The following is a 16,617-nucleotide window of genomic DNA, read 5'->3' on the forward strand; positions in this document are numbered from 1 at the left end:
TGGAACCTCCTTATCACATTTTCATTTTACCCAGTAGCTTTTACCAGTTTTTGTATAATCGTACATTGATTTCCAATGTAAATGAAGATAATTTTACCGAACGACTGGTGAATTAGTCTAACAAGCAATTTTTTTCTGGTTCTGCAATGTGTGTGATGGAAACACTTCAGCGGCACTCCATGCACATGCCCCCCGACGCGTCCCGGCGCGGCCCTGCCTGGTCTCCAGCAGACCGCGCCGCGGCAGGAGGCTATGCGAGAAGGGAAGTCCACGAGCACTGCGATGCATTTTTCGGAAGCTTGTGTGCGCTTTATTTGAGCTGAAACTGTGGATCAACGATGGGTTACTACACTACTCAAAAAAAGTTAAGGACCACTTTTTAAAACGTACATAAAGATTTTATACAAGGTGTTTTATTTCTGGAAATACCTCAGTACAACTGTCCTAAATGTCCTTAAACACGCTGTAATCAATTTCACGCATGGGTGGTTTCAGTTGTTGCACAATGTCTCTCGCATCACTGCACATCCTGAAAAGTGGGCCCCGAGGGGTATCAGCTACCGACATGAAGTGGTAAAAACGAATGTCTGAGTGTCTTTCAGGCAGTTCAGTAACGAGTGTGACCACCTCCTGCAGCAATAACGGCTTCACAGCGCTGTCTCATGGAGCTGATGAGGCGATTGATGTCTCTGACGTCCAGTGCATCCCATGCAGCCTCCAGAGCCACACCCAGCTGCTGCAGTCCAAGTGGATGGGCTTCGAGCTGCTCGAGACTCCTCCCCATCATGTCCCAGACGTGCTCTATCGGGTTTAAGTCCGGGGACCTCGCTGGCCACTCCATACGCTCAATCCCCTGGCCCTCAAGGAACTCGGTCACCACCCTAGCTCGGTGGGCACGGGCATTGTCATCCATGAAAATGATGTTTTGTCCCACATTTTCTGCAAATGGCACCACTATAGGTTCAAGGACCTCATCCCTGTACCTCACTCCTGTCATTGCTCCCCCTGGGACCACGTAGAGACGAGTACGGTTGGCGTAGGTGATGCCTCCCCACACCATGACACTGCCTCCCCCATAACGGTCATGTTCTGCAATACAGGGGTCTGCAAATCTCTCTCCTGGTCGCCTCCAGACTCTCGAACGTCCATCATTGTGGTCAAGGGAAAATCTGCTCTCATCTGTGAACAGAACTCTACGCCATTGCTGTCTGGTCCATCTGACATGCTCCCAGGCCCAGTTGAGACGAATTCTTCTGTGAGCAGGGGTGAGTGGGACACACTGAGCTGGCCGTCTGGCATGCATATTGGCTCTGTGAAGTCGGTTACGGATTGTTTGAGTGGAAACAATCATTCCAGTTGCTGCAGCGAAGTCATTGTTGAGGCGGCGTGCACTGTGAAAGCGGTTGCGGAGGCTGAGATTCGTCAAGTAGCGATCATCTCTAGGGGTTGTCGAAACTGGTCGGCCACTGCGGGGTCTCTCGGAGTATAGCCCTGTCTCTCGGTGTCTTTGATTTGCTCTGCTAATGACACTGTGTGACACGCCCATCATTCTGGCTACTCTTCGCTGACTGAGGCCATCTTCCAGCATCCCTAGGGCTCTGGCTACATCTGTTTCACTTAGGTGGTGTCTTGGCATTGCTGTTGTAGGCAAGTTGTTGATTGTACAGACTAAAGACGGAAAATGCTTTGGAAGACACTTGTCTTATGGCCCACTGCAATGATGCCAGAGACATCATGAAAGAACTGCATGTGTGAAATTGATGTCATTGTGTTTGATGGCATTCTGGACAGCTGTATCTTGGCATTGCTATTGTCAGCAAGTTGTTGATTGTAGAGATAGTGCACGCCGCCTCAACAATGACTTCGCTGCAGCAACTGGAGTGATTGTTTCCACTCAAACAATCCGTAACCGACTTCACAGAGCCAATATGCATGCCAGACGGCCAGCTCAGTGTGTCCCACTCACCCCTGCTCACAGAAGAATTCGTCTCAACTGGGCCTGGGAGCATGTCAGATGGACCAGACAGCAATGGCGTAGAGTTCTGTTCACAGATGAGAGCAGATTTTCCCTTGACCACAATGATGGACGTTCGAGAGTCTGGAGGCGACCAGGAGAGAGATTTGCAGACCCCTGTATTGCAGAACATGACCGTTATGGGGGAGGCAGCGTCATGGTGTGGGGAGGCATCACCTACGCCAACCGTACTCGTCTCTACGTGGTCCCAGGGGGAGCAATGACAGGAGTGAGGTACAGGGATGAGGTCCTTGAACCTATAGTGGTGCCATTTGCAGAAAATGTGGGACAAAACATCATTTTCATGGATGACAATGCCCGTGCCCACCGAGCTAGGGTGGTGACCGAGTTCCTTGAGGGCCAGGGGATTGAGCGTATGGAGTGGCCAGCGAGGTCCCCGGACTTAAACCCGATAGAGCACGTCTGGGACATGATGGGGAGGAGTCTCGAGCAGCTCAAAGCCCATCCACTTGGACTGCAGCAGCTGGGTGTGGCTCTGGAGGCTGCATGGGATGCACTGGACGTCAGAGACATCAATCGCCTCATCAGCTCCATGAGACAGCGCTGTGAAGCCGTTATTGCTGCAGGAGGTGGTCACACTCGTTACTGAACTGCCTGAAAGACACTCAGACATTCGTTTTTACCACTTCATGTCGGTAGCTGATACCCCTCGGGGCCCACTTTTCAGGATGTGCAGTGATGCGAGAGACATTGTGCAACAACTGAAACCACCCATGCGTGAAATTGATTACAGCGTGTTTAAGGACATTTAGGACAGTTGTACTGAGGTATTTCCAGAAATAAAACACCTTGTATAAAATCTTTATGTACGTTTTAAAAAGTGGTCCTTAACTTTTTTTGAGTAGTGTATTATAATTACACCCAGACTTTTAGGAATAATTTTATTGACAATCCTGAAGAACAGAAGCAAAGTGGAGATTTTCTTGGCTACTTTCACTTGGGTTGATCGGATTCGAACATTTTCTCTTTCGTGAGTGAGCTGGCCTGGCGCGAACCAAGGGAGCTCCGGCCTGCTTCGCGGGCCGGAGCTCCCTGGGTTAGCGTGGCGCTGGCTGGCTGTGCGTGCCTTGCAACAAAAAGGCAATTTTTTCAGGAATCCCTCGGCCCTCAGAGACTTTAAACAGGCCACATATAAGTCTTTACACTTACAGGGCCAGGCAAGCTCATCTACCACTACTGCAGCCCCTTCCCCCTCTGGACAATAAAGGTATTTTCATGTTGAATGCCTTCTTTTATGAATCATGTTATGTTCTACTGTATTGCCTGAAGCTTGAAGTATATTTTTAGTCAATGACAATTCATGAAATCTCTCTAATGTGCATTTAAATCTATGTGCCAAAAGTTTTGATGGTTTAGACAGCTGTCAGATACTATCAAATGTTGTTTCTTAATGTGTTTTGCTACCCAAAACTCCCGTCCGTGGGACGTTTCGCCGCGCGCTCCCTCACAAAATCATACCTCTGCAAAATCTTCCAGATTCTATCATCCCAATGTTGGCAGCTCTGGTAATGTGAGTTTGCTTTTCAGGACCAAACACACGCCCATGATGTACCGTGATTCATTTTTTGCTATTGAAAGCTACATAATTTCCTTCTTAATCAAAGATATCCTTGAATATTTTCAATTCAAATTATAACTTCTGGCAATAGGCTCGTAGATACGATTAAATCTCTCATTGAGTTGATATTTGCTTCTATTTCCATTAAAAATTGATTCATTAAATTAAAATGATGAACCTTAAACATTATTTGTTTTATATTTCTTCCTCTCAGACATGTCAAAAGGGAGTGATAGCCCAACCATGTAATAGCCAAGCTCTGTGTCACCTGGGCACCTCCCAGCTAGCCATGTACGAGAATGACCCGACCTCTGACCTAGGAAAGCAAGCACTCCTTGATGCTAGGTTGTCCTTTAGGGCAAGCATTGAGAAAGAGGGCAAGCCAAGTATAGGTGGTGACCTGCCGACTCAGATGACAGGTGATTAGATCGTTTTTAATTTTCTTTTTAAAAAGCTATCCATTGTAGGATACAACCATGCATATTGTAGCCTTGTAGCTCATTGAGAGATCTCCAAGCCACTGCCCCCAATGGCTGGCTTATTTAATGAATTTTTATATCAAAGAAATTTATAGATTTACTCAGTTTCCAACTTACTTTAACCATAGCCTGGAGGCCTCTGAGCTAAAAAGAAAGGCACATCTAATGAATTATGTGGTGTTTTGCTATGAGATTATTTGTTACAAGACATTCTTAAAGGCCTAATGCCCTCTATTGAAAATAACAAATATAGAAAAGACACCACATTGGTCTCTAGAGAGGACTATTTAGAGTTTTATCTGTAATCCTTGGAAAACAATTTCTTAAATTGAAAGAGACACCAAGAATATTGATTCCTTGTTCTGGGGAGACGTTCCCCTATCTGGTGTGGTTTGTGGCATGTTTTATGATACAAGATTCAAGGTAGATTAGATTCTCTTGTTATATTAGAAGTATTCAATTTTATCTTCCTTCTTCCCCCCCCCCCCCCTTCCTGATATTCAGAACAAGGTTGGTGGCAGGAGAAAAAGAAGAAGGAAGAGGCGGCAGCAGCCAGTAAGGCAGCACCAGCAGATAAGGGTAAGGGTGTGGCCTCCAAGGCTGCCCCAGCTAGGGGAGCACCTGCAAGGGGTGCACCAGCAGGGAGGGGTACTACTACACCAAGGGGTGCAACCAGAGGCGGTCCAGCAGGTGGGTTTATTGTCTAGTTCTATCATGAATATTGAAATAGTACACAGCAAGGACATGCATTACATTTTCTGACTTGCTATTATCAATGCAGAGCTGCCAACCATTACGTTTTTTCATTCAAATTACGGCATTATGGTTTTTCTTTTCAAATTACGTTTTTTGACAATTTTGATAATGTGTGTACATAATTGTATGTATGTGTAGTGCGTGTTGAGCCCGAGATGAGCCTGGTACTTGCGCGTGCGTAGTCGCCCGCCGGCCGGTTTTCCAACTCACTTTAATAATTTGATAGTGCGCGCGTACATACGTTTATAGTTGAACATGCGAGCGGCATGCATGGCACGAATCGCGATGTATAGCGACTGGTAAATACGTCTGTAAGGATGATGACGTCATCCAAGATGGCAACTTACGATGACCAACGAAAGGATCGAGGATGATTATGTTTTGATCATCATTTGAAAGGAAATAGCAGTAACTGCGGTCTAAGGTACGATATTTCTGAATTTTATATATCTTATCTTAAATTTGCATGTAATTTCTTTCCTATAAAGTGATGTTTTATTTAAAAAAAAACGATCCTAAAATCGGATTTCCGCCGAATGATAGATCTAACGCAACTGCTAATACGTTGTCTTTACGCACGGGCCAACACTCTGTCTGGTTATTATTCATCGACTCGTATCAAACAAATACGATAAATTCGGCTTTGAAAAGACCGGGAAAGCTCTTCATTGTCCCCTGAAGTACTAATTCTGGGTGATATTCAACATTTATTGATAGTTTCACATGATTTATACTAGAGAGATGTCCTACTGCTTTTGGAATTCTTTTAAAAAGTCGGCACTGTAGCATTCAGTTTAGCAGGAATGGGAAGATTTCTTCCCCGGTTCTGGCGGCCTAGATGTCTGCTCTATAGTGCTGTCACTGCTGGGGATGATTGAGTGTGCGTGCAGTGTGATTGAGGCTGAGCTGTGTACATCGTGAAGTGATCTACGATGGGACTTTTGTGGAATGATTTCAACTTCTAGATCTATTTGAATTTTAGATTAGATTGATTTATGAATAATTTTTTTATATTTGTGGAATGTTATATATGTACTTCCATTTTATGACACTTTAATTTTAAAGGTTACTGTTTGGCAAAAACAATGTTACTTGGGAAGAGAAGTCTGAATTGATGTGAACTTTTATTTTATTTCTCTTAGTCTACAATTTGGTAGTTTGTCAGGAAACTCAACACAAAACAATGTATTATTTTAAAAGTGGAAAGGTAGCCCCAGAAAAACGGTGCCCTAAAAATGTTCACCAGAACTGATTTTGGTGCCCCTGAAAGAATTTTTTCTCGACAGATCTTTACTCTGATAAGCATCATAAGGCATGTAAGGAAGTGCCGGAGTAGGTTGCACTACAAAATTAAAGTCCTACTTGTCTTTTTGAAAAATTTGCCTTGGTGCCCTTTTGACTAGAATAAAAGTGGCCTTCATGCCCTTAAGCATGGCGTTGATGCCCCTTGAAATTTTGGGGCATCCAAGGCCACTTTGCCGGTTGCCCCAAGCTGAAAGTGCCCTTTTAAAAATGGCCTTTCCCCTCTCAATTCTTAATTCGAGCCCTGCTACTGACTTAATTTAAGTTGGTAGATTTTGTCAAAACAGGCCCAAGACTAAGGGTCCAATTTGTAACACTAGGTTACTTAGCCCAGACTAGGCCTAGAGATTTTTTTTTTTATTGTTCACTGCATACATACTTTTTACATTGGATATTTGTCACGTGTGGTTTTAAGGTTCGTTTTAACATATTCCTTTTTTTTGTTGGAAATTCCTTTTTTTGGCCAGAATGATTCCTTTTTTTGCTTGCACAAGGTTGGCAGCTCTGTCAATGGCAACACTAGAATTGGGCCTTTGAAATTCACTGTTTTCATTTTTATGACTACTTGTAATTGAAATTTTTACTTCTTTCTAATTCTCCATTTCCTCTATTTAATCTGTCTTTCTCTTTGATCCCAGTGCCAGTTAGTAGGAAAATAAAATACACAAGAATAAACAATAACGAAATAAAGTTGCAGAATTCATGCACAATAGTTTATGAAGTATATACATGCATGGCCAGATGCTGCAGAAAATTGTGAAAACTTACAATTTTAACTGAAAGTTTTCACAAAATTCACCAATAGTAAGCACAAATTCCTTTATCTTCACCTTACAAAATGCAAAAGTGCCCCAATGACAAGCCAGGTCACTTCACTCCCTCGCTTTCAACTTTTTTCGAAAAAGTTTACAAGTCCTGCCCCCCAGCAAAAAATTTCTGCGTATGGCCATGTTTATTTGCCATTTTCTTAATAAGAGTAACATAAACTTCATTTTTACAGCTAAGACGGGTGCAGTCAAGGCAGCGCCAAGGGGAGGCGCAGCCCGTGGGCGTGGCACTACCTCTGGGCCAGGCAAGGCTGCCCCAGCCCGTGGAAGAGGGGGCAGTACCACCAGCGTGGCCAAACCTGCCGCAGGGGCTAAATCAGGTCCAGCTAGCAAGACTGCTGCAGCTCCAGCCAAGGCAGCACCCACTCCATCTCCAGAGCCAAGTAAGGAGGCTGCTGCCAAATCAGGTAAGTCCTTTCCACAAATATCATTCCTCTGCCCACCATCATAGGTGTTTGCCAGAAGCATTATGCTCTCAATTTGTCCATTCGTATTTCCGGTTTTTGTTCTCGCAATATTATGAACCATTGAAAGATCAACTTCCAACCTTGTCCAAGTATGCATATCGGAGTGAAAATCAGGTTAAGTTTTAATTTATCTATTGAAAAGTAAAGCTTTCATTTTGCAATTGAATGATACAGTGCACCTCTGACTCGATTCATAGCGGATTATATATCCCAGTAGTTATAGAAATATATTTTTACAAGTAAGGCTTGTAGTCAATAATACTGCGGTTTCTTTTATATTGATTCAATAAAACACATAGAAAAATACTGAGGTTTCTAAGGGCACAATACTTTGAATTAATTACTGGATTCTAAAATTATAGCATAATCAATCAATTAATAGTCTTCTTCTAAAAACATAACAAACAAGCAAAGATATAAAACAGCATTGATATGTGTTTTTTCTAGTGTTTTAATGAAATTCTATGTAGTTATTGAATTTAGATTTGATGAATGTATAACTATTTCTGATTTTGTTATTTGTGTTTTTTCCATGTACCTGCGACAGAGACTAGCCCAGTGCCTGCCAATGCTCCTCTGAATCGCATGAGCTACCTTCCACGTCTTGGCCTAGCGAGGGCGCTAGCTAAAGAGACGGAAAATACCAAAGAATCGAGAATGCTCTATGATGATGTCATCACTATGGCACCTCAGGTTAGTCAATATTTGATGAGAACCTTTCCACTTGCTCCCACAGCAATTTGCTTAAGGCATAGTTTTATTTGGAGGGATAAGAAAGTTACTTTATGGGAAGTAGTAAACAAGGGATTATTCGAACAAAAGCATTTTTTTCTAAATCACTCGCGATTTCTGGTGACTTTTCAGAAAATAATTCAAATGATCACCTTCCCATCTTCACAGTCAACGCAATGCCCGAATCGTTCCTGCAGGCAACTTTCCGCATGAAATGTGCATATTATAACTTTTTCACATTAAAATGTTGTCACGATTATTGTGATCGTAACATTGTGCAAGTCATGTCATTACGTTCATCCGATATCAATGGTTCTTGATGGAGAATGTGCCACATTTTGGGGGACTACTTTTCACAGCCTACTGGATAAGTTTTAACATTGTGGTGAATAGGATTTCCAGGGATCTTTGGAGCATTTCAGGGGTGAAATTACCACAAGACCCTGTGTAATTTTTTCACTGCTGCATAATATTTGATATGCATATTAATTATGCATTAATTTCTCAATTTTCTGTATTCAACTTAGATCCATGATGCCTACATAGAGCTAGCTGAACTCCATATTAAGACGGAGCCCCTCCAAGCTGTTGATGTATACGCCCGCTATCCATTCTCAGACGAAGAGTCATATGACGATGCTTTCCTCCATGGCGAGATCCTCCGTCTGCTCATGAAGCATGAAAAGTTTGATGACCCCAGACTGGAGAAGCACATGATTGCATATGGCAGGATACTTGGCAAAGGTAATTCATGCCTAATCTTTTTGTTTGTGAAATGGGTCCAAATGTATTTTGTTGTTTTCTTAAATTTCTTATGTATTTCTCTATTCTTTCATCTTTTGTTTTTCATTGGTTTTTATCAATGGAAATTTTACAGACAATTTAACAACTAAATTAAACCCTACATTAATTAAGCAGACCAATTAGAACGAAAAATAATCACCGTTTTATGAATTTCATCTCCCTTAGACTTTGTATACTAAGTACAAAAATGAGCCATTTTCGACATGACATTGTCTCGTAAAATGTAATGTGGAGTTGCGATGCTATACCTGTATGTCGCAAATTCCATCTCAAAAGTTGCGCGAGACCTAAAAAAAAGTCATAAAATTTTGCGTCGCTATCTTTTTGAGTTTCTGAAATATCGCGTGAAGCATTGAGGGGGGGCATCATGGCCCACCCCCCCCCCCCCCAGTCCTTTTAGGGTTAAACCAGATTTGATGATATAATAAATTTGTATAGCGCAGTCACTATATAACTATACTCTACTGCACTTAGTTTACTCCTACTGCTTATACTAACTAAAAATCATGATCTACTTAATAGCTTCCTTAAACAGATTTGACATGCAGCCTTGAATTTGGTTCTTTTTCAAGTCTTATTTTAATGCTAGTTTGTTCTTTTATCAACCCAGATGAATAATGGGAAAGGGTGGGGGTAATTACATGATTACAGTCAAACCTGCAGAGGAAGAAAATCCTGTTTTCAAAAGGGTTTGGAAATGTTTATTCAATGTATTAGTAGCATATCAATTCTTCAGAATACCAGTTTGATTTCCATTCTAGTTATCTTCTCATGGTAGCTGATTAACAGACCCAGATAGTTTCATGATGTACACCTTTATTTGATCCTGAGTCAATTTTTCATTTTCTTTTCCTCCACTATACAGGATGTATTGAGAAGTATGTTCAAATCCTGGAGGCTAAGTTCAAGAATGAGCTTCTGATGAACGTCTATGCTGCCGTCAACCACAAAGCAGTGGATGATCCGGACATGCAGGCATTCTTTAAGTTTAAGATGTGGCTATAGTCAGATTCACACGTATCATCTTATTGGGGACAGTTGCGAATGTTTCTCTCGACAGCCTATTCTAACTGAATCAAGATCCTTACGTTCCTCTTTTTCCAATTCTCTTGTTACCCCAAAAATTTCCAAAACCTGGGGTGAAAGATCATTTGTTTACTCATCTTCTATTAAGCTATGGAATAGCCTCCCTCAAAACATCAAACAGTGCTTGACTTCTGAACCTTTCAAACATTACCTCAAAACATTTCTGTTCAATTCTTCTTAATTTCTTTTATAATTTCCTAAAAAGCGCCTTGAGCACTCTACAGAGTGGATTTGGTGCGATATAAGTCTAATTATTATTATTATTAATCACGGGGCCCCATCTGCATTGGAAATGACAAAGATAGTATTTCAACTGAAATGGCTAAATAATGACCGTTACTGCATGAATTCTGAACTCCTGGGCCGGTATTCAATTGAAAGAATTGAATATTTTGCTTGGCATTTTACTTGGCTAAGCAAAAGTCACAAATGCCACATCAGGGTGAAGACTGACCAATTGGTTAGTGTTATGGCATCTATGTTTTTATTTTCTTGAACATATCACTTTTTTTTTAATACATGGTCTTGTCACCACCACAGTTGGCCATGTGAGAGGGTTTTACGTTAGAAAGATCAGAAGAAAAATAATATTTAGAAAAAGTGGAAAGGCCAATGCTGCCCGGTTTATGTGTGTTAAATTAGGCTGAAGTAGTTGATTTTATGGAAGAAAAATCACTGTCATTTGATGATCCGTCCAAAAACACTAGATTCCATCCAGAAGAAAAACCTTCCACATTATTTTATATCGTTGTGCCTTGCTGTGACTTTTTCTAACAGATCATAGTGTATACAGAGTTCTATTGTGTATACAGAGTTTTATTTTAAATAAAGTCATTTCTAAAGTTAAATGTTTACTAAATTGTGTGTTTTGTGATTGTCAATATATGGAAGAATCATGGATATTGACCATGTTTGGCTGAAATGACAAAGAAGTTTGTAAGCCCATCAAATTTGCCCATAATATTCACCTTCACATATCATCATGGAGAATAGCTGTAAATAAATTTTTTTTTAATGAAAATTTTGTCATTCCTGGTAAAATAAAACGAACCTTTGCCTTTTGAGACAAAAGAGAATAATAAAAAACATCACCTAACCCCTGGCCATGATGGCCAAGTAAAGCCTGCCCCCAAATAGAGTGATATGTTGCAATCCAAATATGGTTTTAAACTGTAATTAGATTATAACAGTCATTTTCAATAATTGAGTCCACCTGATTCAGCTTTTAACCCTAAATCTCCCGGGGTATTTTGATTCTTGTCATTCCCGGGGGGGGGCCATTATGGCCCCCCCCTAAGATCTCGGCCGCCGATCGCACGAGCGACGCAAAAATTTGCACGCTGGTAGTGGGCGATGTAATCTACAAGGCTGTATGGTAAAATTTTCCAAAATAATGAGATTTTAGTTTATATGAATTTATTATGCTAATTTATGCATAAATCATACTTTTTGCTCTAATTCACTAAATAAAGCTCCTAGAATGCTAATTTTTTGTAAAAATATTCTTTGTGGCATTCTTAACAATCGCAATTCAAAAAAACTTTGGTTTGGAAATAAATTTCTTATGTATTTTATTGGTTTATGAATTTCTTATGTATTTCTTTGTTTTTTTACTTTTTGTTTTTTATTGTTTTTTCAATGGAAATCGTTCCAGACTTAATTCTGATCATAAACAAGGCAAAATTAATTCAGTTTAATCAGTAAAAGTAGAAATAATGATACATTTATGAATTTTGGCTAAATACACAATTTGCATTGGATTTGTACATGAAATCACGTTTATGAGCAATTTTTGGTCTGACATGCGCTTACATAATGTTGCGTAATGTCGTAACCGCGTACCCGGGCGTCACAAATTTGGTCTCAAAATTTGCGCGAGACTTGAAAGTAAAAAGTCAGTGAGCGGCGAGGTCAAAAAATTTCGCGCAGCAGATATATCGCGAAAATTGTTGAGGGGGGGGCCATTATGGCCCCCCCCCGGGAGAATTAGGGTTAAATAATGAAACATTCCATATTATTTTCATGCCAGAAAAAATTAAATGTTACAACTACGTCCGGAAAAAAGGCTGAATTGATTTGAAATTGTAGACGGTCGCAAGACTGTGCCAACATTAAAACCAATTAGACCTTTTTTGAAACATTAAACATCCATTATTTGGATTTTCTATGTTTTGACTTTTCAAACATCAGTTAATGATTTCATTGCACCGTATCACATGTTATTGAGCTTTCGTGATTCTAAAATATACAAAATGCCTGAATGCATTTCTAAGGGGCATCAATGGAGACTTTGACTCTCATCACACTCAATAGCATCAACTGAATTTTAAACCTTAATCATAGGAATTTTCAGGTGGGGGCCCAGGCCCCCCCTATTGGCGGAGCAAAAAAAGGAGAAAAAAAGAAAAAAAAGGAGGGAAAAGAGAGGAGAAAAAAGAAGAGAAGGAAGACGAGTGAATAGAATAAGATGAGGGGAAGACTTGGAAAATAAAAAGAATCTTTCATGTCACTATAGAATTTTTGCTCGCGCTCGCATTGCCTGTTAGTGTTAGGTAATTTTCATGTCTTGTTCAATATGGAGTTTAAATATCAAGTTTGGAAGTAAATATACAAAACATATTTCATCTCGGAAATCGAACTTTCATTATTTTGTGTGATTTACCTATTGATTTTAGAAAGTGCTCTGTAAAAATGACAGTTTTATGGTCTGAATGTTAACATTTTCTGCGTGCTCGCAAATTTTGATTTATCAGGTACCTATTATTTTCTTGTATTCCATATTCCAGATTACAATATCAAAAATTTTTTGCTCGCGCTTTGTGCTCGCATTATTAATGTACGAAGATCCCCTATTACTCATTCTTTTCATCATGATTTACAAAACATGAATAGAGTGTCCCATTTTTAGGTCTAAATCTCAATTTTCATTCCGCTCGCGCTCGCATCAGTTGTTTAGTTATATAGCTATCCTGTTCACGATTATACAAATTGATTAAAATTTGCCATTCTTTATGCAGAAATGTCAAATTTTTCAGCTTGTGCTTCGCGCTCGCATTATTAGAATGTTGAAATATATGTAACGTCTTTATCGCTAATTATATACAAGCAGTCCTTAACAGGTATTTTTTCGATCAGTTCAAAACGTATATAAAAATTTTCTGCTCGCGCTCTGCGCTCGCATTATATGTAAGGAAGATCCCCAATTACTCATCCTTTTCATGATGTACAAAACAATAGATGTCTCGTTCAGTAGGTCTAAATCTCGAAATTTTCCGCTCACGCTTCGCGCTTGCATTAATTGTTTAGTTCTATACATATTCTGTTTAAGGACGTTCCACAGTTATGTTTATGCGCATCATGATCTGCGCATATTTCACACACTACGCGCTGACGTCACAATAGATGAACAGGTCATTGATCAGCTGTAGGTATGAGCTGGTTGTTCTCCTTATCTGCACTAACATCAGATCCGATGTGTTATTTTATGAAGCTAATAAACTGGAATTATTGCTTGGACAAATTTGTAAATTCCTCTACAGTTTCAAAATACTTTATTCTGTAGTGCTGCAAAGTATGACGAATACATGGACGGATATGACCCCGAGTTTGAATAAAATGTAGAGTGGTTTGGAAATATTTCTCCTCACAATACAAAGCTTTTCGGCGCGTTTTAGGGGGTTTAGTAAGCACATTTGCTATAATAAAAGGGCTGATTAGTTTGAAAACAAGCACATGAACCCATATTTTTTAATGTTTGCACCTCTAAGTTATACCTTCCTCTACAACTTTGCAAAATTTGGTGAAAATGACATGGGTTTTGAATAAAGTGCAGCATTTCTTGTACTTCTACCAAATTTCACATTCTTTGAGGTTGAGTTTTCATTGTCTTTCGTGCAATCTCTGAGAATTGAGAATGCTGTTAAACTTAAAAGAGCAAATACCAATATAAATAGATTATCCATCATAAGGATACAATTATTAATTATATAATGCGAAATTTGATGAAATTTTTATGGATTTTGACTGAGTAAGAGAGCTTTAAACTCTTTGTTGTGATCTCGTGAGGTCTAAAAATGCCAGTCTTTTGAATGCACAATTCTTAAGAACATCCATGTGGGTGAACTACGAAGCTCTATAGCAAAAAATCAAGCACATGGACCCATCTTAATTTTTACATATTTGAAATATTCAGGTGCTAAACTATCCATGTGCAAAGTATGATGAAAATGACATGGATTTTCAATGTTTTACAGCAAGACCACGGAACCATTCGCATTTTAGACAGTCAATATTATAAAACTTTTGCTTGCTCCTGTTTTCGGCGCATTTTAGGCGATTTTCAAGCCAACTCGCAATATTTTGGACACTGACAACGAGCACATGGCCCTATATTTTCAATATTCTAACGTCTCCAGAATAAATTCCTCTACAAATCTAGAGAGTAAGATGAAAATGACATGGATTTTTAGTGTTTGGGAGCAGAACTACGGAACCATTCGTATTTTAGACATTAATTGGACGGTATGTTAGACTTTTGCCAGTTTTAGGCGCATTTTAGACTGTTTCAAGCCAACTCGCAATATTTTGGTCACTGATAATTTAAAAACGAGCACATGGACCCCTTATTTTTATTACTTTAACGCCTTCAGAATATATTTCTTTATTCATCTAGAGATCATGATGAAAATGAGATGGATTTTGAATGTTTGGGAGCAGAACTACGGAACCATTCATATTTCAGACATTTTGGACGGTATATTATCAGACTTTTGCCGGTTTCCGGCGCATTTTGTGCTATTTCAAGCCTACTCGCAACACTTTAAACAGTGGTGGTTTAAAAACGAGCACATGGACCCCATATTTTTAATATTTTAAGGCCTTTAAAAAATGTTCCTCTACATTTCTAGAGAGTATGATTAAAATGACATGGATTTTGAACGTTTGGGAGCGAAATATAGAACCATTCGCATTTTAGACGGTATATTATCAAGCTTTTGCTTGCTCATGTTTTCGGCTGTTTCAAGCCAAGTCGCAATATTTTGGACACTGAAAGTTTAAAAACGAGCACATGGACCCCTTATTTTTATTATTTTAACGCCTTCAGAATATATTTCTTTATTCATCTAGAGATCATGATGAAAATGAGATGGATTTTGAATGTTTGGGAGCAGAACTACGGAACCATTCGTATTTTAGACATTTTGGACGGTATATTATCAGACTTTTGCCGGTTTCCGGCGCATTTTGTGCTATTTCAAGCCTACTCGCAACACTTTAAACAGTGGTGGTTTAAAAACGAGCACATGGACCCCATATTTTTGATATTTTAAGGCCTTTAAAAAATGTTCCTCTACAATTCTAGAGAGTATGATTAAAATGACATGGATTTTTAACGTTTGGGAGCGAAATATGGAACCATTCGCATTTTAGACGGTATATTATCAAGCTTTTGCTTGCTCATGTTTTCGGCTGTTTCAAGCCAAGTCGCAATATTTTGGACACTGAAAGTTTAAAAACGAGCACATGGACCCCTTATTTTTATTATTTTAACGCCTTCAGAATATATTTCTTTATTCATCTAGAGATCATGATGAAAATGAGATGGATTTTGAATGTTTGGGAGCAGAACTACGGAACCATTCGTATTTTAGACATTTTGGACGGTATATTATCAGACTTTTGCCGGTTTCCGGCGCATTTTGTGCTATTTCAAGCCTACTCGCAACACTTTAAACAGTGATGGTTTAAAAACGAGCACATGGACCCCATATTTTTAATATTTTAACACCTTCAGAATATATTTCCCTACAAATCTGGAGAGTATGATGAAAATGACATGGATTTTGAATGTTTCGGAGCGTAATATGGAACCATTTGCATTCTTTAGGGTATTAAGAGACTTTTGCATGTTTTCGGCGCATTTTAGGCGATTTTCAAGCCAACTCGGAACATTTTGGACACTGATAACTTAAAAACGAGCACATGGACCCCATATTTTTAATATTTTAACGGCTTTAGAAAATATTCCTCTACAAATTTAGAGAGTATGATGAAAATGACATGGATTTTGAATGTTTGGGAGCAAAACTACGGAAACATTCGCATTGTAGACGGTATATTATCAGACTTTTGCACATTTTCGGCGCATTTTAGGTGATTTTCATGCCAACTCGCAACACTTTGGACACTCATAGTTACAAAACGAGCACATGGACCCTATATTTTTAACTTCCCTACATCTTCCATATACATTCCTCTACAGTTAAAGGACAAGTCCACCCCAACAAAAAGTTGATTTGAAAAAAGGGGGAAAAATCCAACAAGCAAAACACTGAAAATTTCATCAAAATCGGATGGAAAATAAGAAAGTTATGACATTTTAAAGTTTCGCTTAATTTCACAAAACAGTTATATGCACATCCTGGTCGGTATGCAAATTGGCAGACTGATGACGTCACCCACTCACTATTTCTTTTGTATTTTATTATATGAAATATGAAATATTATAATTTTCTCCTCCTCGCCAAGTGAAACAAAGTTTTATTTCTCCCTGAACATGTGGAATTACCAT

The 16,617-nt window shown here is 39.4% G+C and overlaps 1 protein-coding gene across 2 annotated transcripts in view; it reads left to right on the plus strand.

The window, feature by feature from the left end:
- LOC129264268 (uncharacterized) overlaps positions 1-10,894 on the plus strand; it is a 38,188-nt gene extending 27,294 nt beyond the window's left edge. For both annotated transcript variants that reach the window (XM_064102991.1, XM_054902115.2), the window contains 6 exons: positions 3,808-4,012; positions 4,577-4,762; positions 7,131-7,364; positions 7,972-8,117; positions 8,684-8,900; positions 9,826-10,894. In XM_064102991.1, coding sequence (XP_063959061.1) covers positions 3,808-4,012; positions 4,577-4,762; positions 7,131-7,364; positions 7,972-8,117; positions 8,684-8,900; positions 9,826-9,965 — 1,128 coding nt within the window. In that variant the 3' untranslated portion in view covers positions 9,966-10,894. The remainder of the gene's footprint in view (positions 1-3,807; positions 4,013-4,576; positions 4,763-7,130; positions 7,365-7,971; positions 8,118-8,683; positions 8,901-9,825) is intronic.
- The last annotated feature ends 5,723 nt before the right edge of the window (positions 10,895-16,617 follow it).

Source organism: Lytechinus pictus, chromosome 7 (assembly GCF_037042905.1).
Source record: "Lytechinus pictus isolate F3 Inbred chromosome 7, Lp3.0, whole genome shotgun sequence".
NCBI lineage: Eukaryota > Metazoa > Echinodermata > Echinoidea > Temnopleuroida > Toxopneustidae > Lytechinus > Lytechinus pictus.